At 39.5% G+C, this 22,602-nt stretch overlaps 2 protein-coding genes, 1 long non-coding RNA gene and 1 pseudogene across 3 annotated transcripts; 2 read left to right on the top strand and 2 right to left on the bottom strand.

Moving 5' to 3' along the window:
• Positions 1-394: 394 nt before the first annotated feature.
• On the bottom strand, positions 395-843 carry LOC114928646 (uncharacterized). The gene is made up of 2 exons (XR_014924543.1): positions 752-843; positions 395-557 (listed from the first exon to the last, which is right to left on the bottom strand). It is a non-coding gene; the product is annotated as an uncharacterized LOC114928646 (long non-coding RNA).
• Positions 844-9,020: 8,177 nt separating this feature from the next.
• LOC146723461 (uncharacterized) lies at positions 9,021-10,124 on the top strand (annotated as a pseudogene).
• A 5,471-nt stretch (positions 10,125-15,595) lies between these two features.
• LOC146723460 (uncharacterized) lies at positions 15,596-17,075 on the bottom strand. The gene is made up of 2 exons (XM_085481894.1): positions 16,475-17,075; positions 15,596-16,401 (listed from the first exon to the last, which is right to left on the bottom strand). The coding sequence occupies exons 1-2, from the start codon at positions 17,073-17,075 to the stop codon at positions 15,596-15,598; spliced, it is 1,407 nt and encodes a 468-aa protein (XP_085338020.1).
• A 1,249-nt stretch (positions 17,076-18,324) lies between these two features.
• On the top strand, positions 18,325-22,097 carry LOC114932811 (uncharacterized). The gene is made up of 4 exons (XM_085481895.1): positions 18,325-18,623; positions 18,705-18,900; positions 19,035-19,242; positions 20,738-22,097. The coding sequence occupies exons 2-4, from the start codon at positions 18,854-18,856 to the stop codon at positions 20,873-20,875; spliced, it is 393 nt and encodes a 130-aa protein (XP_085338021.1). The 5' UTR covers positions 18,325-18,623; positions 18,705-18,853; the 3' UTR covers positions 20,876-22,097.
• The last annotated feature ends 505 nt before the right edge of the window (positions 22,098-22,602 follow it).

The following is a 22,602-nucleotide window of genomic DNA, read 5'->3' as shown; positions in this document are numbered from 1 at the left end:
ACACGTTGGTCAATTGTGGTCAAGTCAGAGATTTTTTTAATCAATGCAGGCTCAATTATATATTACTTTTCTTGACTTTTATGCTTCCAGTTTCGAAGAATGATTGATGAAGTATCCGTCAACTATTTCATTTTGGTTTTAAAGACATCTTTTTTTTGAAAGTAAAAAATAATTTTTACTCTCTACAACGAAACATTTTAAATTGAAAATATAATTACAATTAATGATTAACAGAAAAATTGAAATTTTAATCTAAATTTCCGACGTTATTTTTAGACTGAATTGTCTATCAAATTGAACATATTTTATATGTAAATCATGTATATTATTCATTTCTCACTGAGTTTGGATAAATTCCATCAAATTTGTGGTATAAATATAGGTATATACATACCGTAATGTTTACGCTGTCACTCGACGTTTGCAGACATGTCCCCGTTTGATGCAGTCACAGCCTGACGAATGGGAATTCCAGCTTTTACTGCCCCGATAGCTGCTTTGAGCTCGTCTGAAGACCATTTTTTTCTTTCTGTTTTTCTCGTCTTATAACGAAACATCTTAAATTGAAAATATAATTACAATTAATGATTAACAGAAAAATTGAAATTTTAACCTAAAATTCTGGCGTTATTTCAAGACTGAAATGTCCATCAAATTGAACATATATTTTATGTAAATCATGCATATTATTCATTTCTCACTGAGTTTGGATAAATTCCATCAAATTTGTTGTATAAATATAGGTATATACATATCGTAATGTTCACGCTGTCACTCGACGTTTGCAGGCATGTGCCCGATGGTTAATAGGTTACGTTCGACTGCAATTTTCCTGTGCAAGCGACTACCGTTACCCCAAAAACCGAGTGTATTTGTTATATTAAATAATAATATATTTATACGATGTCATCGTTTTAATATGGGCGAAATGGAAGCTAAAGAACCAAAAAAGTCATAAAAAACGATTAAATGTAATTTTAACTACTAAAAATTTTGCAAAACCCTTATTAAAAGTACATCGATTCTTATATGAAATGTTTTTCTGAGAAAAACATCATATGTATATTCTTTATATTGAGAGCCGATAAAAATATTTATTTCTGAGTTAAAACAAGAATCATCAGATTTTTATTAATTTATATTGGTTTAATAGGGACGGCATAATGAATTACTCGATAATCATGTATGTAAACGGATAGAGACAAAAAAAGTTTGATATAACTGTTGTATGTTTCTGTAAACGGGTGACCTGCATTGCCTGATGACCGTCATTCCCCCATTCTTTCCTATACCTTGCTCTAAATGTATTTCATTTTCATCATTATTTATATTTTTTGTTTTCGACATCAGAATCTTTATTGTTTAAGCCAAAATCTTCAGGTGGAGCAGGAATAGTATATGATTTTGAGTGAAAATTGTTACGTGGAACAGAATGTGATTGTTTTTCTATAAAAAAACCGATAAGATTAAAAATCAACAAAGTTAAAAATCGACAAGGATCTATTTAAAAATCGAATCATAAAAGTGTCTGCGACACTCTTGTATATAATTAATAAATGTAATATAATATAATATAAAATATTATATACACTTTATTTCTACATACGTCTCTTATTAGAAATTGTATCCTGTTCCTGAGACTCTTCTTCTGAATCGTCATCGTTGAATCGTACAGATGGTACATGCTGTCTTTTTTCTCGCTTCAAGTTTTCATCATCCGTTGTACTGTATGTACTGTCTGCTGCATTTTTTCTTGCAGTGTCTAAGCTTGCTATTATGGAAAAAGGTTAATATTTATATTAATTGTACAAATCATCATCATAAAATATTTTTCCTAAAACATAATTTTTTAAAACGTTATTGTCAAAAATATTTTCTTACACATACACACACAATATTTTTAATAAAATATACACAAATATAAATAATAATGTAAAATCAAACGTAAACAAAAACAATTATATATAACTCTAAAAAGTGTATTTTGTGTAAAACAAATATTTGTTACATTTTGAAAAAAAATACATTTTATATTTTTTTTATGTTATGGATTATATATAGATATAGATAAAATAAAAATATATAAATAGTTACCACAATATTTTATTATTTCGACGTTGTAGAGGCACCACAATTCGGAGTTGAATAATTCGTCATTAATAAAGGAGTATTTGAATTACGAGGTGGCCACCAACATTGGGTTTTTTTCCTTCTTTCTCTGCTGCCTTCAGCCGTCATATCGTTGGAATTTCGGAATAAATAAAATCCGAAAGGAATTTCACTACCGCGTACTTTGTTTTTTCTTTTGTAGCAAGTGCCATTCTACGGTATAAAATTATTCTATATAAAATATTTTTTAATAAATATGTAAATCAATATTTTTAATTAACAAAAGCAAAAAACCTGTCAATAACTGAAGTAAAGAGCAAAGGAATCAACAAAGTAGTCTTCGTACATCTTCGCAAATAATCTAGTATCAGTATTCGATTACATTTCTCTTTTTCTGTATTTAATTTTTATCGTCATGCCAATTTTGCTATATATATGTTTATTCTAATAAATTTTATAATTTGATTTATAAGTTTTAATTCACGATTGTGTTTACGAACAGTATGTATATTCAAATGTATTGTTGCGTCCTCGGGACGCCTCTCGCTCAGTCACTCTCACTCGCGCGCGAAATAAAGACACTCGCGTAATAGGGAAATGAACTTTAATATGAGGATCCAATACACGAAACCAATGAAATATAACAAATAGAGCATTCGTAATGCAAAGAAGCTCCGGTCTCGGAAAACGTCCGCACGATGCGACCGCTAGACCAAATCTGTCATGTCTCCCGAAAACAGAAGAAGACCCTTAGTTGTTTAACAACAACTCCCTTGACGACGATCTCCCGGAGGCGTAAAGAGTTGATTCCGCGAAAAGTATCTCTCGATACAAAGATGTAGATCCAGGGGCGTAACACGGGGGCGCAACACTGCCCCCCTTCTTCAAAATTGTCGTCCCGACAATTCTCATGGAGATTGAAGACCTAGGACTCTGACGCTGCTATCAGGGCACCGACGATACTCCGCTCTCCCTTAGCTGCTGCTACAGGTTACCAAACGAAACGCCTGGTCTTTCTCTTTTTGCGTCTACATTGTCCGGACGAATCCTGCTCTCCCTTAGCTGCTGCTACAGGTTACCGAGCTTCGCCTTCCTCCTCTCCGTACTCGAACTGTTTTTTTGAAGAAAAATTGGCCAGATTTTTCCTATAACAGTCGAGTTGATAGAAGATATCCCTGCTGTCTTCGCGGTTTCACTATACTCGCCGTCTCCCGGAAGGACAACGAAATGGTCCATGAATCTTCAGACAAAGGGGGGGAATATCTTCCGTGGACCCAACGTTCCTCGTGAACACCCTAAGTCTCTGTCCCGGCATTTGCCCTCAGTCTCGTGGGAAACCCACGGATTAAAAACCACGAGAGGGACAGTCTTCAACGTGACGAACCAAATGACCAATCTTCTGAAGATGAGACGGTCTTCTCAATTGAAAGGAGCCAGTTGCCCTCGATGAGTAATGGTCGCAGGAACTTCCTCAGAGAATTCTCTCGTAACGAAAACTCAGGCAAGCCTCTTCTTAAAAATTTCCAACTAGAAAAGAAAACATTCCTTACGCAGAATAAATTCAGCAATTAAAAAAATGCACTTACAAATATACACACAAACACAACTCTTCAATTCCTAGCAACCTTTATTTGAGTTTTGTACTATTTCTAATTAACAATCAATATTTCTATCTAAAAATGGAGCTAATCTATCTGCATGCACTACTTTCTTCCGATGTCTGGGTGTCTTCTGAATGCAGTACACCACATCGTTGAATTTCTTTACAATAGAGGAAGGTCCTTCCCAATTACTCTGTAACTTGGGAGCTCTACCTTTAATTCTTCGAGGGTTATAAAACCAGACTCTCTCTCCCTCTTAAAAAAGAATCTGTCTAACTCCCTTATCGTACCAACTCTTCACCCTAGAAGATCTAATCATCTTGTCTCTAATTTCGGAATGGATTTCATTTAACTTTCTTTTGAGAGTATTAGCGAAATTTTCTATCGAAGACGGCTCTTTTTCTTCTAATCTAGGAACATTTCCTTGCAATAGATCCACTGGAAGTCTTAGATCTCGAGCGAAATATAATTCCGCAGGAGTCATTCCAGTGGTTTCGTGCTTTGAAGATCTGTAAGCTAGAAGAAACATGGGAATCCACCGATCCCAATCTTTTTGATTTTGTGAAATATACTTTGCTAGATAATTGATTATTGTCTGATGTTGTCGTTCGACCTGACCATCAGACTGAGGATGCAACGCAGTAGTCCGCGTTTTCCTAATTCCGAGAAGCTTTATTATTTCAGCGAACAGTTTCGATTCAAAATTCTTCCCTTGATCGGTATGTACTTCTAAAGGTACTCCATGTCTTGAAATAAACTCATAAATGAAGATTTCTGCCACTGTCTTTGCTCTAATATTCTTTAGGGGAAAAGCTTCTACCCATTTGGTGAAGCAATCTACGATGACAATTAAATATTTGTTTCCAGAAAAAGTTATTGGAAGTGGACCTAGGATATCCATTTGAATTCTTTCAAAAGTACTTCCGACATTATAGATCTGCATAGGAGATTTTCCTTTTCCTGTGGGGCCTTTCTTAGAAATACAGACCTTGCAAGATCTGCACCAATTTTCAATGTCTTGCTTGTAAGTCGCCTAATAAAAGCGTTTTCGTACCTTTTCTAAGGTTTTGTTTACACCAAAATGACCTCCGAACGGAGAATCATGTACTTCCTCAAGGACTTGTTTAACTCGCTTTCGAGGAACAATCAATTGAAGAAAACTAGACTTCAAATTCGGAGCTTCCCACTTCTTGTAAAGGACTCCATTCTGAAGAATTAATGCATCCCAATAAGTCTAATAAATTTGAGCAGAAATGTCACGAGTCACGAATTCAGAACGAGATGGTCGTGTTTCTTTCATTTTTCCTTGAATAAAAATGGCAATGTCAGGATCTTCTTTTTGATCTTTACGCCATTCTCCCAGATCTTCTGTTTGGAATATAAGTCGTGCAACCATTTTCTCGTTTTCAGACGTACTCTTTATCTCGACCTTGGCACAATATCCACACCTATAAGTCTCACATAGTCGTCTGGACAATCCATCGGCATTCTTGTGAGATTCTCCTTTTCGGTGTTGTACTTCGAAGTCGTATTCTTGGAGTTTTTCCAACCAACGAGCTAGTTGCCCTTCCAAATCTTTAAAAGACATAAGCCATTTTAAGGAAACATGATCAGTACAAATAAAAAATCTTTGACCCAAAAGATAATGTCGAAAAAATTTAATAGCACTGATAATTGCTAATAATTCTCGACGAGTTACACAATAATTCCGCTCAGTTTTGCTAAGAACTCGACTAAAATACGCGATAACCATTTCCTTCTCATCCTGTATCTGTGACAACACTGCACCAATTCCGAAGTTTGAAGCGTCAGTATCCAAAATAAATTGACTTTCTTCTTTAGGAAAAGATAACACTGGGGGGGAAGATAACATTAATTTCAAGTTTTGAAAAGCACTATCACATTCGTCGTTCCAAAAAAATTTAATTTGATTTCCTGTTAAGGCGAAAAGAGGTTTAGCTATTGAAGAAAACCCTCTAACAAACTTCCTATAATACGAGCAAAATCCCAAGAAACTACGCAATTGTTTTTTAGAATGTGGTACTGGCCAATCTTTAATAGCAGTTATTTTTTCTGGGTCGGTGGTAATGCCCTGTTCGCAAATTACATGTCCAAGATATTTTACGTTTCTTTGGAGAAGCAAACATTTCTTTGGATTAATTTTAAGATTTGCTCTCCGTAGTCGCAAGAATACTTCTTTAAGGTTTTGAAACATTTCAACAGAATCTTTTCCAAAAATGATATCGTCTAAATAAACTAGACACTTTTTCGAAATCAATCCGTTTAAAACCTTTTCCATAAGTCTCTGAAACGTCGCGGGAGCGTTACACAAACCGAAGGGCATGATTGTAAATTGCCAAAGTTCCTTACCGATAGAAAAAGCTGTCTTTTCTTTGTCTGAAGGACGAATCTTTATCTGCCAGTAACCACTTTTTAAATCAAGCGTAGAAAACCAAGTGTTACCTGATAACTGATCCAAAATGTCGTCAATTCGAGGAAAGGGATAGGAATCTTTTACCGTGATGGTGTTAAGTTTCCGGTAATCAACACAGAATCTCAGTGTTCCGTCTTTCTTTTTGACCATAACAGCCGGCGAAACCCAAGGACTTTGAGATTCTTCTATGATTCCTTCTATTTTCATCTCTTCCATTATTTTATCAACCTTATCTCTCATCTGAAAAGGAATCCTACGGGGTACCTGTTTTATGGGGAGAGAGTCTTTTACATTTATGACATGTTCAATAATATTGCAATTCCCAGCAACAATATTACAGGAGAATAGATCTTGAAATTCATTTAGAAAATTTATAAAGGTTTCTTTCTGTTTTTTCTGCAAATGAATCGAGCTCTTTTCGAAAAGTTCTTTTAAAATAGACGGGATTCCTTTTGGAAAGTTCTCTATTCTTGAACATTGAAAATCTTTATTGTCAAAAGTGGATTTATTAAAAACTTTATCGAAAACGTTTTCCAAATTAATCATTTTAAGGAAATCCATTCCCAAAATACATTGATCATTAATTTCAGCAACTAATAACGGAATTTCAACCGAATAATTTCCGATTTCAATTTTTGTTTTCACTAAAAATTCAATTAAAAATTTCTCTCCCGTCGGATATTTTAAATTAATATCATTGACTCGAATCTTTTCAAGATCTTCTCCCACTAACCTGCTATTTAATATGGAAACATCAGAGCCTGTATCTATTTTAAAAAGACACTCCTTTTTATTCAATCTACCGAAATACGAATAAGAATCTTTCTTAGAAATCCTTCTAACACTACAATCAATGAGATCAACAAAATTGGACGTCGGGGCGTTTTCTGTAAGAGTTGAATTTTCCCCAAAAAATTCAACTACCTCTAGTTTTTCTTCGCCTCAGGACATTGAAAATGCAAATGTCCGATCTTCCCGCAAGACCAACATTCTTTCCTTTTGGCCGAAAAGTTGTTCGCTTGCGCTTTCCCTTTCGAGTTAAACCGTTCGCTTTTGTTTTTTTTGGAATCGGTTCGCGCGTCGCTCCTCTCTCCCTTTTGATAATTTTGACTTATTTTCCTGTAATTTCCTTTATTACTAAAATTGTCTCTTTTTCTTTCAAAACTATCCCCCTGAATTATTTTTATGGCCTTAGCTCTTTCTATAGCCAAATTTAAAGATGTAATTCCCTCCAGTTGAAGGGTTCTTTTGACAAACCCGTCTATTAATGCCGAGACAAATTGCGCGCATGCTATTTTATCGCGGACCGCATATGGACATTCAGGGTAAGCCAGACGCGACAGTCTCTCAAGGTCAGCTCCAAAGGAAGCGAAATCCTCACCATATTTTTGTTTCCGTGTCGTAAAAAGATAGTAATAGTTTTGCGTCAAGTTTCCGTCTTTAAAAAGCAACTCTAATTTTGATTTTAATTCTGCGAACGTTAATTCTTCAAAATTCTCAACATTTTCTAAAACGGACCGAGCTTTTCCCCTTAAATTTGCAGCGAGAGTAATCATTTTTGCTTTCTCATCCCAATTATTCGCAACGGCTATCAAAAGAAATTGGTAGAGGAACTCCCGCAGCGGAACCCTTCCATCGAATGTATCAGGCTTCAGTTTTAAGCCCGTTTTCGCACGAAAGTCACCGGTCATCTCGCCCGCGTCTATCACGGCACTCGCGGCTATCGCGGCACTCGCGGTACTTGCGCAAGCTAAATTTAGTCGCGTATCCCCGGCAGCTCTTATATTAGAAGGACTTAGCTAGTTAGTTTGCTGCGAGGAGATCCTCAATTCGAGCTGGTGCAGCTGTTCGTTCTTCTCTCGGAGAAGAGCCTCAAAGCGAGCTTTCTGATGTTCTCGTTCGGCCCGCATTTCTCGTAATTCTCGCAGTGCGGTCTGCAACGCAACCGTCTCATCTATCTCCTTCATCGTTGTTCGGGAACGCGTCGCTTTCGGCGAATGTTGAGTCGTCATTTTGGCGTTTACTCAGGAAGATGCGATTCTTTCGGTTTTATCCCGGCTGAGCCCCCAAAATGTTGCATCCTCGGGACGCCTCTCGCTCAGTCACTCACACACAGTCACTCTCACTCGCGCGCGAAATAAAGACACTAACGTAATAGGGAAATGAACTTTAATATGAGGATCCAATACACGAAACCAATGAAATATAACAAATAGTGCATTCGTAATGCAAAGAAGCTCCGGTCTCGGAAAACGTCCGCACGATGCGACCGCTAGACCAAATCTGTCATGTCTCCCGAAAACAGAAGAAGACCCTTAGTTGTTTAACAACAACTCCCTTGACGACGATTTCCCGGAGGCGTAAAGAGTTGATCCCGCGAAAAGTATCTCTCGATACAAAGATGTAGATCCAGAGGCGTAACACGGGGGCGCAACAGTATATATAATATTAATTGTATATAAGTATTCTTTAATATTATTACTCATATTCCTTAATTTTCTTGCTTAATTTTCGCAATAATATCGCGTTTGGCTCAATGGCCGAGAAGAAGGAGGTGTATATCGTGGTATATAAGTATATTTTTTATATTATATATATTTATCTGTTTCACTTTTTTACATTTTTATAGTATTTATGTTATAAAGATTAAATTAAGTTTCAAGGCAAATTATTCAATAATTTTTGATATATGTAAGTTCAACTATTAAAAATGAATGAAATCTATATGCTCATATTATTTATCTAATTATTGGCATGTAATAGGGATTACAATTATTTATTTAATCTCAAAATTAAATAAAATAATAGTCCTGAAGTATATGATACTTAACTACAGCATCTATACATAAAGATACATACATATAATATATTTACAGATGTCTGACAGCGATGATGATGAACAAATAGTTCATCGATTCAAAATTGTGAGGTTTATTAAACGTAGCAAACCAAAATCAGTCAATTTGTTTTTGAAGGATTTCATTGCTGAGGTCAATATCCTGCAAAATAGAGGCATAGTTATTAATAACAAATATTATAATATAAATATAAAGTGTTTTATCTGTGACACCTGCCAGAGCATACCTTAAATGTATTAAGGGTCACAACGCAAAATATGGTTGCGAACGATGTCTGGTAGAACGTCAAACTCATCATAAAATTGCCACATATTTAGACATTAATTCTTCTAAAAAAACCGATGAAAGTTTCCAAAATTTTTCACATGTGGAACATCCATACAGCAGCATCACCTTTAATATACATACAGCCGTCAGTGAACATGGTCAATGATTTTCTTCTCGACTCGATGCATTTGTGTTATCTAGGAGTCATAAAACGTTTAATTGATGCTTGGATGATATCTGATTTTAATACGCATCTTAGTAGCAGTCAGAAGAGGATATTATCAAGCCGAATGGAGAAAATAAGATTTCAACAGCCCGACGAATTCCATCGAAAGATTAGAGGTATTGAGCACCATGATAGATTTAAAGCCACGGATTATCGTTTCATCTTGTTATTCTGCGGACCTATTATATTAAAAGACATTTTAGATAATGACAAATATAAACATTTTTTATTACTTCATGTAGCTTGTCGAATGTTATCGATGGAAAATGCGGTTGAATATACAAATTATATAGAAGAATTACTTACCAAGTTTATTGTTCTAGCAGAAAAAACTTTATGGTCCACAATTTGTAGTCTTAAATGTTCATAACTTAATGCATATTTCAGATGATGTAAGAAATATGCAGTGCGGGTTGAGTTCGATAAGCGCGTTTCCATTTGAAATTTATTTAGGGCAATTAAAAACTATTATAAGATCACCTCATAAAATTATGGCGCAACTGGCTCGAAGGCTACATCACGGGAGTGAAGGTACTATTCAGAAGAGAGGAACAGATTCGCAGCCAATGACGGCCAGGCCAGGCGAGATTGGGGGTAAATGTATACGCGCGCAAACATTTAAATCGTGAACACAATCCAACTTGACATTACCTTATAGAGAAACTGCGGACATACATTTTAACCGGCAACGATTATATAAAAGAGACTCGACTGAATAGACAAATCGTTTTGGAAATTCGAAGAAATATTTGTATTGGTAAGTACAAATAATAAGTTACTGTATCTTTTATACATATTAAACGTATAATAAATAATATAGAAAAATAGAGGTTTTCAATGTAAGAGAGGTTATCAATACTTATTATGTTAGTTATCATTAAAATGTTTATCAGTTTAATTATAATTGAGTTTTATTATGAACTGTTTACTTATCAAAAAATTCTTTTCAACGACCTGGAATTGATTAACGTGTATGTTTTAGATAAATAAAAAAAAGTTATGAAGAGACTCAACGCGGACACTCATCGTCTTCTAGGACATAAGTATGTTACAGACAGGAAGAGGATATATCAACTCGGACACTCATCGTCCACGACATTATTATAGTATGTTAATAAAAAAAATATTTTAATTTTTAATTAAAAAATGTTAATTATAAGTTATGTCTTCTAGAACATAACTTATAATTAATATTTATTTATATAATAATGCCTGCGCGAAAAAAATACTCTTGCAAATTTCCGAAATGTAGCAATAGCTATTATTGGTCGAAAGATAATACAATCATAAATAAGCGCTTCTATCGATTTCCAAAGAATCCGGACAGTTCTATAAAATGGAAAATGATTTGTGGCATCAATAAGCAGTATTAATTGTCGAAACATGTACATTTGCGAAAATCATTTTTATAAAGAAGATTTTGTTAACTTTACGAAAAACCTGTTGAAGCCAAATATCATACCTAAACATATCGAAATTTCAGATAATTCAATTACAACAGAAACTTCTGCTGCTGTTGAAAATGATCCAATAGGTAATAATTGCCAGTCAGTAATAAATAAAACATTTTCTGCCGTTTGTAATGATTCAAATAATAAAGTTAATATTAATATGTGTGATACTTCCATGAATAGTGACATTGTTTCTAATGAAATTTCTGCTGCTTTTGAGAAGGATCCGATACCTAATAATCATTGCCAGTCAATAATAAATAAAACATTTCCTATTATTTGTAATAATTCAAATAATGAAGTTAATATAGGTGATATTTCTGGGAATGATGACATTGTTTTTGATGAAACTTGTGCTGATGACACTAGCACGTTTCAAAATGTTCAAGTTCATAATAATAACGACAATCAACATGAAAATTTAAACTTAAATGCAACTAATGCAGTTCATAATAATAACGACAATCAACATGAAAATTTAAACTTAAATGCAACTAATGCAGTCAATAACAAAAACAAGTCTATTTGTATATGTGACAATGAAGAATGTACACACACAGAGAAAACAGACATTAATTCTTCAAATGAGTTACAATTATGTCATGTTTCAACACCTCCTACAAAAAAAAGAAAAACTGGATTTTTAACGCAGGCGGGAGTTACTTTGAAGACAATGTCACCACGAAAATGTATCATGTATTCAATCCATCGAAAAATTACAGCACAACTGTGCAAAGTTAAAAAGAAATTGCATAATGAAAGAAATTCTTTAAAACAATTAAAAACTATGTCAGATAATAATACTTTTCACTGCATTGAAACAAAACTAAATGAAGTTACTAAACATTTTATTCAGTCGCAATTACGTAATGTAGATCATCCTGTTTCTGGAAGACGATGGACAGAAGAAGATAAAGCTTTTGCTTTATCAATTTATAAGAGAAGTCCTCGTGTTTACAAATACCTGTCGACATATTTTCAGTTGCCATCCTCGCGCACTTTAAAGTATATGTTATCAAAAATTTCTTTTGATACTGGTATAAATAAACTTCTTTTGGAACAGCTAAAAATAAAAGCAAATGAAATGCACGAATTGGATCGCTATTGCGCATTAGTTTTTGATGAAATTTCATTAAGCTCGGGTTTTCATTATGAAGCACATAAACAACAAATTTCTGGTTTTGAAGACTTGGGTGAGTTAGGTCGAACTTCTAGAGCAGCAAATCATGCTCTTATTTTAATGATTCGTGGTCTGCAAAAATCGTGGAAACAAGTAATAGCGTATTATTTTACAAGTGGTACAATCTCGAGCAACAACCTAAAATATATCATAACAAATGTTATAATGCAATTACAAGGGATTGGACTAAAAGTTAAAGCAACTGTTTGCGATCAAGGTTCAACTTAAAGAAAAGCTTTATCTGCATTGTGCACAGAAAATAAAACAGATCCAACTTGTTACACGTTTACCGTTAATTCTGAAACTATAGTAACTATTTACGACGTGCCTCATTTATTAAAATGCACTCGAAACGCCTTACTCCGTTGTAAAATTAAATTTGCAGACAATAAAATAGCTAAATTTAAATACATTAGAAATGCTTTTGATGTTGAACAAGATTTTCCTTTTAAACTTCTTTACAAATTAAAGAAACAGGATTTTAATTTTCAAGACTTTTGTTAAGATGAGGGTAAAAACTGCAGCACGTCAATTAAGTCATACTGTTGCTGCAGCTATTCATTCTTTTAGCGTCTCTAATGTTAACGGATTGTTTCCAGTTGAATCAATACAAACGGCAGAATTTGCAGAACTTATAGATAATCTTTTCGACTCCTTAAATGGTTCTACAATTAATCCAGATGACGGCAAGCAGTACAGATGTTGTTTGCAAGACGATTCACCTTACTTTCAGTTATACAGTAAATTACTCTCAGAAATAACTAACTGGAAATTATTTGATTTAAATACTGAAAAAGATGTCACAAATCAATATCATTTTATAAAAGGTTGGACGATAACAATCCGCTCGGTGATGTATTTGTGGCATCAATTAAAAACTCTCGGTTTTAAATATTTAAATATGAGGAATCTAAATCAAGATCCGGTAGAAAATCTGTTTTGCCAAATTCGTCAACATGGAATTGCAAATTCTAATCCCACCTGTCATCAATTTGTAGCAGCCTTAAAAACTGTAATATTAAATAATCTTGTTGCACCGGTCTCCAAATCTGCCAATTGTGAAAACGATAACTGTGAAAATTTGAACAATTTTCGAAAGTTTTTAGATAATTGTAATGACTTTAACGAAAAACGAAACTGAATTATTAGAGAATAACGACTATAATACTCTTCATAGGACTGATTTCGAAGAATTGAACACGGATGCGTCTCAAGCTCTTTCTTACGTGACGGGTTATCTTGTAAAAAAACTAAAACTTCCCGATGCAAATTGTTCAAAATGTCAAACTGATTTGTTTTGTACACAACAAGAACAGCATCATGTATATACAGTTTTTAAGGAATATTCCGAAAAAGATTCATTAACGTATCCAAGCAATAAAATGATTACATTAATACAAAATGTACACAATAGATTATTTCACTTTTGTGATGAAAACGGATATAAATCAAACTTAGAATTGATTTTTAAACATATATTTTTTAACTACAACAGCGAATTTTGTAGTACTCATCGGTGTGACAATATAATTGTAAAAAATAGTTTGCAATTTTTAATACATAAGTATGTTAAAGACAAGAATAAGATGAAATCGGTGCAATTAACTTCGGGCCATTACAAAAAAACTAAGCAATTTAAATCGTTATGATGTATGTTTTATTCTTTGTTTAGTATTTTATTTACTTGCATTTTTAGTTTCTTTTTAATATGTTTGGTTTACAAAGACTTAGTTCAATATCAATTTTCTTTTTCAAAGTTTTATTATATGTGTTATTATTTATGTAGTGTAATATAATTTATTTAAATGATAAAGAATACAGGATCGGAATTACGAAGTTCTCGCTCGTTCCTTTGCAAAAGCACGCGTCGAAATGTATCGCTTCATCGCTCGAGGACGACTGACTTGTCCTGACAAAACCGTTGAAATTCGGAGCCGAATCACACAAAGCAAACATGACTACGCGTGAAATACATAAATATAAATATTATCGCTGTAACGCTACCTCTAAGCATTCGGAACTGTCGAGCTGTGTCTTATATTCGCGTATCGTTATATTCAACGTTATTTATTCCACATTTATAATACTATTTTATTATCACAAGTAATTCTATCTCTTAATTAATAAGTGTTTTATTTTATTATCATAATTTTAATTTTACGTATTAAAATGTATCAGTATTGTTTTACGTTTGGAGATAAAACGAATAATTGTTTTGTTTAATTTTAGTTTATTTTTGGTTTTTGATGATTGTATTTATAATTTTTAATATTTACAATATCAAATATTTTTGTAAATTTTCGTTTATCTCAGTTTGTTTTATTTTTTATAAAACAATGTTGTGCACAACCGATAGCGGGAAAGGAAGGTCAGAAGCGAGACGATAGAGAAGCACTGCACTCGACATACGCGTATCGTTAACACAAATATATTTAATACTAAAAACAAAAAAGATACAATTATTTAACCGCACAGATTTTACCAAAAGATAGCCGAGTTGTACGTAATAGAGATGATTGCAATAACCGATAGAAAAGCCGAGTCAAAATAAATTTCTGAATGTCCGCAAGCAACGGTAATTACACGAGAGAAACGAAAAAGACAAGCGATCTTTTTCTTTAAGTATAAGCACACTCTTGACGCGACAAGCAATCGGGAAAGAGCACCGCGATCACGAGAGAGGAGGTTTATATAGGCCCGTATTTCTAGAATAGTCGAGAACAATTCTCTTTATTTTATCGTTCGGCTGAGGGCGAAAGAGCGTTTAGTGTAATTATTTATTTTCAGGAAAATAGTCGTTTTGTTATTATCTGCCTAATTTTTGTCTCCTCTCGCGCGACCGCGGTGTTTACGTTTTATGATAAAGGATTTAAGCGCTTATTTTCCGACGGCGCGGAGTATCCGTATACTCTCGCGGCCGAGCGCTATTTTTATTATAATCTAACATTATCTGTATGGTGCATGTTGCATACTAATACTGCATGAATCTGTATGCAATGGTTTAACTGTTTTTTCCATTTCAGCCTTTTTGACGTTCAATTTTCGAACATTCCGCCCGCCTTGCAGTATACTGCAATCGAATTAGAAGTTCGAGCGTGGGGGCACGAGCTTATTCACGCGTTCGCGCGTAAAGCACACGTGGAGCGCACGTGCTCCGCCGGATTTAGGCAAAGGAATGCTGAATCGATCAGCTGTTTGTTCTCGAGTGTAATGGTTAGAAGCGTGTAGGCTAAAGCGTTGCGAAGACCGTGATAATTTTGATCTTCGGGAAAGTATGGCGTATAGTGATAGTGTATGTGCCGTGATTGTGATGAGAATAGTGGAGTGATGAGAGGGGTGTAGGAATAAGAAGAGAGGAGCGATGAGTAGAGTGAGGTGATGATTGATGTGCAAGTGAATGTGAAGATGGATCAACAAAGAGTTTCAAGACAAAAATTATGCGACGTGTGCTTTTTAATTACGGTGAGGCTTAGGAGCCGTCGGTCAGAAATACTAGTTTATTCACGGGTCGCGTTAAATTGGTGCCCGCGGTGCGGACGTCGACTACGCGAACGTTATCGTCGGAACCTGGGTGCAGTCGCGTTATGCGCGCAAGCGGCCACCGTGTTGGTGGAGTGATCTCGTTCCGTACTAGGCAGAGTCGACTGACGCGAGCCTCCTGATTAATTCGGAACCATTTTGGTCGATGGGCCAGCGTTTTTAAATATTCGTTGACCCACCGAGACCAGAAATGGTCCTTCATTTGTTGCAGGAGCTGCCACCGTGAGAGACGTGCCGACGGCTCTCGTTCGAGCGACGGCTCGGGGATCGTCGCGAGAGCGGAGCCGACCAGGAAGTGACCGGGTGTCAGAGCTGCTAAATCCTCCGGATCGTCAGATAATGGCTGCAGCGGTCGGGAATTGAGGCAGGCCTCAATCTGGGCGAGTAGGGTCGCCATCTCTTCATAGGTGAGGGTTGCTTTACCTATGACTCGCCGAAGATGATGCTTCATGGCCTTCACGACGGCTTCCCACAAGCCGCCGAAGTTAGGTGCCGCCGGCGGGTTAAAACGCCACCGGATTTTTTTCTGGGCGGCGCAGGATACTATGCGGCGTCCGTCGGCACTGGCGGTGGAGAACAGTTGCTTTAGCTGCTTGTCGGCACCCACGAAGGTGGTGCCGCAGTCGCTATACAGCGAGTGGCATACTCCTCTCCTGGCGATGAACCGGCGCAAGGCGGCAAGGAAGGCGTCGGCGGTGTAGTCCAAGGTTGCGTCGAGGTGGACTGCCCTGGAGGCTAAACAAACAAACACAACGATAAACCCTTTGGTCGTCTTGTGTCCACGGCCCCTTGTTGTTCGCATCCAAACCGGGTCCGGCGTAGTCTACGCCGGTATGAAGGAACGGCCGGCCTGGCGTGACCCTTGGTGCGGGAAGATTTCCCATCAGCGGCTGAGGAGTGGCGGCCCGCCACCTTGTGCACCTTACGCAGCGGCTGATGCGGCTCTTCACCAGCGAGCGACCTCGAGAAACCCAATACTCCTGGCGAAGAGAATACAAAGACAGCTGGGTACCGCCGTGCAGCGTCCGCTTGTGGTGATCGTCGACGATGAGGCAAGTGTAGTTTGATTTGCTTGGTAGTATTGGTGGATGCGTGGCATCGAATGGCAGCTGAGCATGTTTCAGGCGCCCGCCGACGCGTAGGAGCCCCTCGCTGTCCAGAAATGGACTGAGCTTTAGCAGGGAGCTTCGCGACGGCAGGGGTTGCTCCCTTTGTAGATGCCTAATTTCATCTTTGTATGCGGCAGCCTGGACTGTCTTCAACCAAGAGATCCGGGCTTCCTCGATCTCGTCGGCGCTGATCAAGCCGAGCTGGCCGTGCTCGTGGGGCTGACGGTGGATCCGCAACCAGCGACGGCACCACGCAGTGATCCGGAGCAATCGTTGTAGCGAGGAGTATCGGAACAGCATCTCAGGTTCGGTCCTCAGTTCGGCGATGGCGGCGACGTGGGTGCGGACTCGCCTCTCTGGGAGGTCATCCTCTGGAAGCTCCTCGCTGTTGGTCGTCCAAGGGTGGCTCCCGGCTGACAGCCACGACGGACCTTGCCACCAGAGTGAGTTATCCTCCAGCTCGCTGGGGTAGAGTCCTCTGGAAGCGCAGTCCGCGGGATTATCTCGGTCGGGGACGTGATGCCAGTGGGCGTCCGGAGTCAGCGCCTGGATCTCGCTCACTCGGTTAGCCGTAGGTGATCCAGGACGAGGGGTGACCGCGAATCCAACCGAGAGTCACAGTGGAATCCGACTACAGGTGTAGAGGTGCCTTCTCTGCGCCAATAAGAGGGACGACGTGGGCGACCAGTCGAGCGAGAAGACTGGCGGCCGATAACTCTAAACGAGGTAAGGATACCTGCTTCAACGGAGCCACCTTGGTCTTCGCAGCCAACAGCGTCACTCTGTTACTTCCGTTTGTTTTGGTTCGCAGGTAGAGGACGGCGGCGTAGGCACGTTCGGAGGCATCGACAAACCCGTGAATTTTCTGATGAGAGTCCGCTACGCTGCCTAACCAACGAGGCATTCCCAGGTTTTCCAATGCAGCTAGCTCGTCCTGGAACCGCAGCCATTTCCTCGCTTCCTCGGTTGGCAGAGATGCGTTCCAGTCAAGGCCCAGCAGCCAGGTAGTTTGAATGTTGATCTTGGCCAGCACGGTAGTTGGAGACAGCCAGCCGAGTGGATCAAACAATTTCGCCGTCAAGGAGAGGACCGATCTTTTAGTGACCGCCGAGAGGGTGATCTAATGAGTAGCGAAGGCGAAGCGATCGTCGCACGGTTGCCATCGAAGTCCGAGAGTGGAGTGACTCTCTCCGGGCAGCCACCATCTGGCCTCTTGTTGCAGGCGCGCGTCCGGTTCCACTAGGCTCAGCAGGTAGGAGGCGTTGGTGGACCATTTTTTGAGCGTGAACCCGCCCGCCGTGCATATACTCGTCAGCTGTCTTATCATGGTTTCTGCATCTTCTAGATTTTCGGCACCGGACAGGATGTTGTCCATATAGACATCGCCCCGCAGGATATCGGCGCCTTTCGGAAAGCGATGCTCCTCATCCTCGGCGAGTTGGCGTAAGGTGCGGATGGTCAGATACGGAGCACATGATAGCCCGTAAGTAACGGTGCACAACCAATACTCTTGGACGTCGGTTTTATAATTATCTCTCCATAGGATTCGTTGCAGGCTTCGGTCGTCTGGATGCACGAGGATCTGCCGATACATTTTTTCGATATCGGTCGCGAAGACGAAGCGATGGTGTCGCCAACGCAGCAGAATGTCGCCAGTGATGGAAGCAGATTCGGTCCTGTGGCGAGATTTTTGTTGAGGAAGTCTCCGTTAGGCAAGGAGCTCGAGCCGTTGAAGACTATCCTCAATTTTGTGGAGGTGCTGTCTGGACGCAACACACCATGATGCGGCAGGTAGCAGGCACCTCGATGCGATTCAGCTGGTTCTGGCGCAGGCATCATATGGTTAAGGTCCTTGTAATTTTGCATAAACTCAACGTACATGCTTTGGAAGTCGCTCTCTTTCTCGAATCTTTTTTTCATATGATGCAGAGCACGACTTGCGGCGCGTCGAGTCCCCGACAGGTCAGGGATAGGCTCGATCGTTGGCAGCCGCACGATGTACCGGCCGTCTGGAGAGCGAGTATGATGTCGGCGGTAGTGTTCTTCGCACTCCAATTCGGCCTTGGTGAGAATCGGAGATGGCCGACGAACTTCCTCCTGCTTCCAGAACCGCCGCACCAAGCAGGTGATGTCCTCCTCGATTTGGCAATGATGAGTGAAAACACGTTGGCTGGGCGCCGTCGAGTTAACGGTACCCGAAAGGATCCAGCCCAACGAGGTTTGTTGCGCTACAGGTTCCTGAGGACCTCCCTTTTGTAGGTCTTGGCGAATGATGGTTCCATATACGTCGGCTCCCAGTAGGATGTCGACGGGGTCCGAGGAGCTGAATTCCGGGTCGGCGAGCTCCAGGTCCTTCAGATGGGTTCAAGAGCTCATACGGCTGCGGCATCCTCCGGAGAACAATGTCAGTTTCGGCAGCACCAACGCGTCGACGAAGGTGGACGATTCACCGCTGCGCGACTGCAGGGTAAGTCTCACCTTCCCTTTTGATACTCCGGTCCTTCTTTCTCCGACTCCATAGACACTCACGGCGGCTGCTATTCGAGAGAGTCGTAGGCGCTGCGCTAATCGTTCCGAGATGAGGGATGATTCGGATCGCTGATCGATTAGGACGCGAGCGGACTGCCAAGATCCGTGGCAGTCGAGGACGCGGACCCTGGCCGTGGCGAGCAGCACCGTAGCGGAGAAAGAAGGTGTACCTTGGGCCACATGTGAAGTCGTGGAGGGCTCGGCTTCCCGGAAGGCGTCGTGAAGCGAGGAGTGATGTTGACTGCCACACGCTGTACACGTCTTCTTCGACGCGCACTCCGAAAATTGATGGCGTCCAAGGCAGTTCGAGCAGAGCTTGTGTTCACTGACGAGCTGTTTGCGAGCCATCGCCGTCTTGCCCTTGTAGTCGCCGCACGTTGTAGAACATCACAAAGTGGTCCCCCTGGCAGATGGAGCACCGGCCCCTGGGCTTCTCTTTCGGGTCTTGCTTTTTTACGTGGTGGCTCCGCGTTGACTTCGAAGTGCTGTGGCTGCCGCTATCGTTCCTGGCCGGAAACAGCATCTCCAATGTATGAAGTCGGCGTTCTATGAAGGCCTCCAGCTCAGAGTAGGAGGGCGGATTCGTCGTGTGACTTATGTCACTCTCCCATTCTCGCCTGGAGCGATTGTCGAGGAGCTCGACGACTAGGTGGACGAAGAGGTCCTCCGTGCGGTCTATTGGTCGATCGATGCTTTTTAGTGAGCTGACCGTAGTTTTGACTCCGTGGAAAAGCCTCCTCAATTCAGCGGCGGATTCGCTCTTCATCTTGGTCAACGTCAAAAAATTGTTGAGATAATTACGCGTCAGTAATCTTTTGTCTTCGTAATAATCACTCAGCGTCTTCCAGGCGATGTCGTAGTTATCGTCTGTGGTGCTGAGGTTCCGAATAAACAGGTCAGCGTCACCTTTTACGCAAAGCTTTAAATAATGCAGCTTCTCCACAGGTTTTGCTGCCTGGTTCCGGCCGATGATCGATTGGAAAAGATCTCTGAACGAAGGCCAGTCCTCGTATTTTCCGGCGAAGGTCGGCGGCTGGATTTTTGGCAGCGCTGTCCGAGGAGCGGAAGTCGTTGTCGCGATCGAGGTAGAACTGGCTGCCTGCAGTTGAATCTAGAGAGCGCTCTTCAAGTCGAGTATGAGGCCCTTGTTCTGCAAGTAAGCCTCTTCGCCCAACGAAGGGATGTCTTGTTTTGCGTAGACATCGTGGCGTATTTCGTCAACGCGATCGGCTAACGTATCGTTAATTGCGTCGAATTTCTCCCACAGCTTCTCGAGATTTTGAAGCCGGGCCTCCACCGCCCCAAGGGTGATATTGGTCTCGCCGAGCTTCCTAAGGTTCTCGTACGCGCGAGAGATCTTGCCGTATAACACTGTGGCGGTGGCAATGATTGCCTTAGTGTCTGCCATCTCTTACTCTGTCTCTTTTTTCCAGAAGCACTGGTCACAGACACTGATGCACTATCGCTTCCGTGGCACCGGATTCAAAGGAGGTTCCGGAGGATCCGGCTCGAAGGACCAAAATATGTGCACAACGGATAACGGGAAAGGAAGGTCGGAAGCAAGACGATAGAGAAGCACTGCATTCGACACACGCGTATCGTTAACACAAATATATTTAGTACTTGTTTGAAACGCATAATAGAAAACTACATGTGTAATAAAATATTATATTTTTATAGAAGAATATTCTAGAATATTCGCTTCCGATCGCAAGTCAACAGGCATATCGTTTTTATATGTTTTTTTCTGGAAAACATATCGCGACACAAATTATCCTGTCGTACAAAAACACGCTCGAAATATAAACAATTAACGGTGTCACAACCGTTCCGCCGAATAATTATATTTTATTGAGCATGCGCGGCTTCTCACGGGCGCCTCGTTTCGCCAATAATCATCGTGATCGCCAGCTCGCGCATGCTTTCTAACAGCCGTCGTTCTGTCAATTTTGACAGCGGCCAATTACGCGTAATACGCTCAGGTCACCTCGCGCAACTTTAAAAGGACGCAAAATTATTGGCTCTTCACACGAAGGTGGGTTCCGCTCCGGAAATTATAAAAGAGGAGCTCACACCCCGCTTGAGAGCTTTATCGCTTTTCCGTCGTGAAAACATATCGCAACCGCTTATCAGATACACCGCAAAATTCGTTGTCGACCGCCGCTATTCCGCACTTTGATTTTGATTCCGATTTCACTGTAAAATAATTAAAGTTTTGTAATAAGTTTGTTATAGTATTTTGTCAATACGTGTGTGATATTATTAAAGTCCTTGTTTAACAAGAAACTGACTCAGCCTTTGTGCAGCGCGATCCCTTGCTCACGCAGCGCGTTCGTGAACAGTACTAAAAACAAAAAAGATATAATTATTTAACTGCACAGATTTTACCAAAAGATAGCCGAGTTGTACGTAATAGAGATGATTGCAATAACCGATAGAAAAGCCGAGTCAAAATAAATTTCTGAATGTCCGCAAGCAACGGTAATTACACGAGAGAAACGAAAAAGACAAGCAATCTTTTTCTTTAAGTATAAGCACACTCTTGACGCGACAAGCAATCGGAAAAGAGCACCGCGATCACGAGAGAGGAGGTTTATATAGGCCCGTATTTCTAGAATAGTCGAGAACAATTCTCTTTATTTTATCGTTCGGCTGAGGGCGAAAGAGCGTTTAGTGTAATTATTTATTTTCAGGAAAATAGTCGTTTTGTTATTATCTGCCTAATTTTTGTCTCCTCTCGCGCGACCGCGGTGTTTACGTTTTATGTTAAAGGATTTAAGCGCTTATTTTCCGACGGCGCGGAGTATCCGTATACTCTCGCGGCCGAGCGCTATTTTTATTATAATCTAACATTATCTGTGTGGTGCATGTTGCATACTAATACTGCATGAATCTGTATGCAATGGTTTAACTGTTTTTTCCATTTCAGCCTTTTTGACGTTCGATTTTCGAACAAATGTATAAAATATCTTTATGAAAAAATGTAAAAAAGGTGTATTACTGCTTTTTCAGCGTTCTTGTTCAAAATCAATAATTATGCTAATTTACTTCTGTTTTTTGAAATTAAAATGTTTTAAATAAAAGTATATTTTCTGCAACATTAATAAATTTGTTTTTTTTGTATATTTTTCCTATTCATTTATTGTAAAAAATAATAAATGCGTGTGTAAAGCTGTATTTCGTAAACTACATATGCGCGCATTCATTTATAATACATGTTACGTATCATATAATTCATGTATGATACACGTAAGGGCCTATCGTTTATGCGATTATGCAAGTTTGTTTGGATAGGCCC

The sequence above is a fragment of the Nylanderia fulva genome, unplaced genomic scaffold (genome assembly GCF_048542155.1).
Source record: "Nylanderia fulva isolate GAGA-0341 unplaced genomic scaffold, ASM4854215v1 Scaffold196, whole genome shotgun sequence".
NCBI classification, from domain to species: domain Eukaryota; kingdom Metazoa; phylum Arthropoda; class Insecta; order Hymenoptera; family Formicidae; genus Nylanderia; species Nylanderia fulva.
The sequence above is the reverse complement of the archived record's forward strand: the minus strand, read 5'-3'. Positions and strand labels throughout refer to the sequence as shown.

Bases quoted from the DNA above. Each gene is read 5' to 3' on its own strand.
- LOC146723460 (XM_085481894.1), bottom strand. From the start codon at position 17,075: ATGCTGTTCCGATACTCCTCGCTACAACGATTGCTCCGGATCACTGCG. The intron at 16,402-16,474 runs GTTTGGATGCGA...TTGTTTGTTTAG, and splicing joins CGTAGACTACGCCGGACCCG to CCTCCAGGGCAGTCCACCTC.
- LOC114932811 (XM_085481895.1), top strand. From the start codon at position 18,854: ATGGCCGACGAACTTCCTCCTGCTTCCAGAACCGCCGCACCAAGCAG. The intron at 18,901-19,034 runs GTGATGTCCTCC...TCCCTTTTGTAG, and splicing joins AGAACCGCCGCACCAAGCAG to GTCTTGGCGAATGATGGTTC. The intron at 19,243-20,737 runs GTAAGTCTCACC...TCTTTTTTCCAG, and splicing joins CACCGCTGCGCGACTGCAGG to AAGCACTGGTCACAGACACT.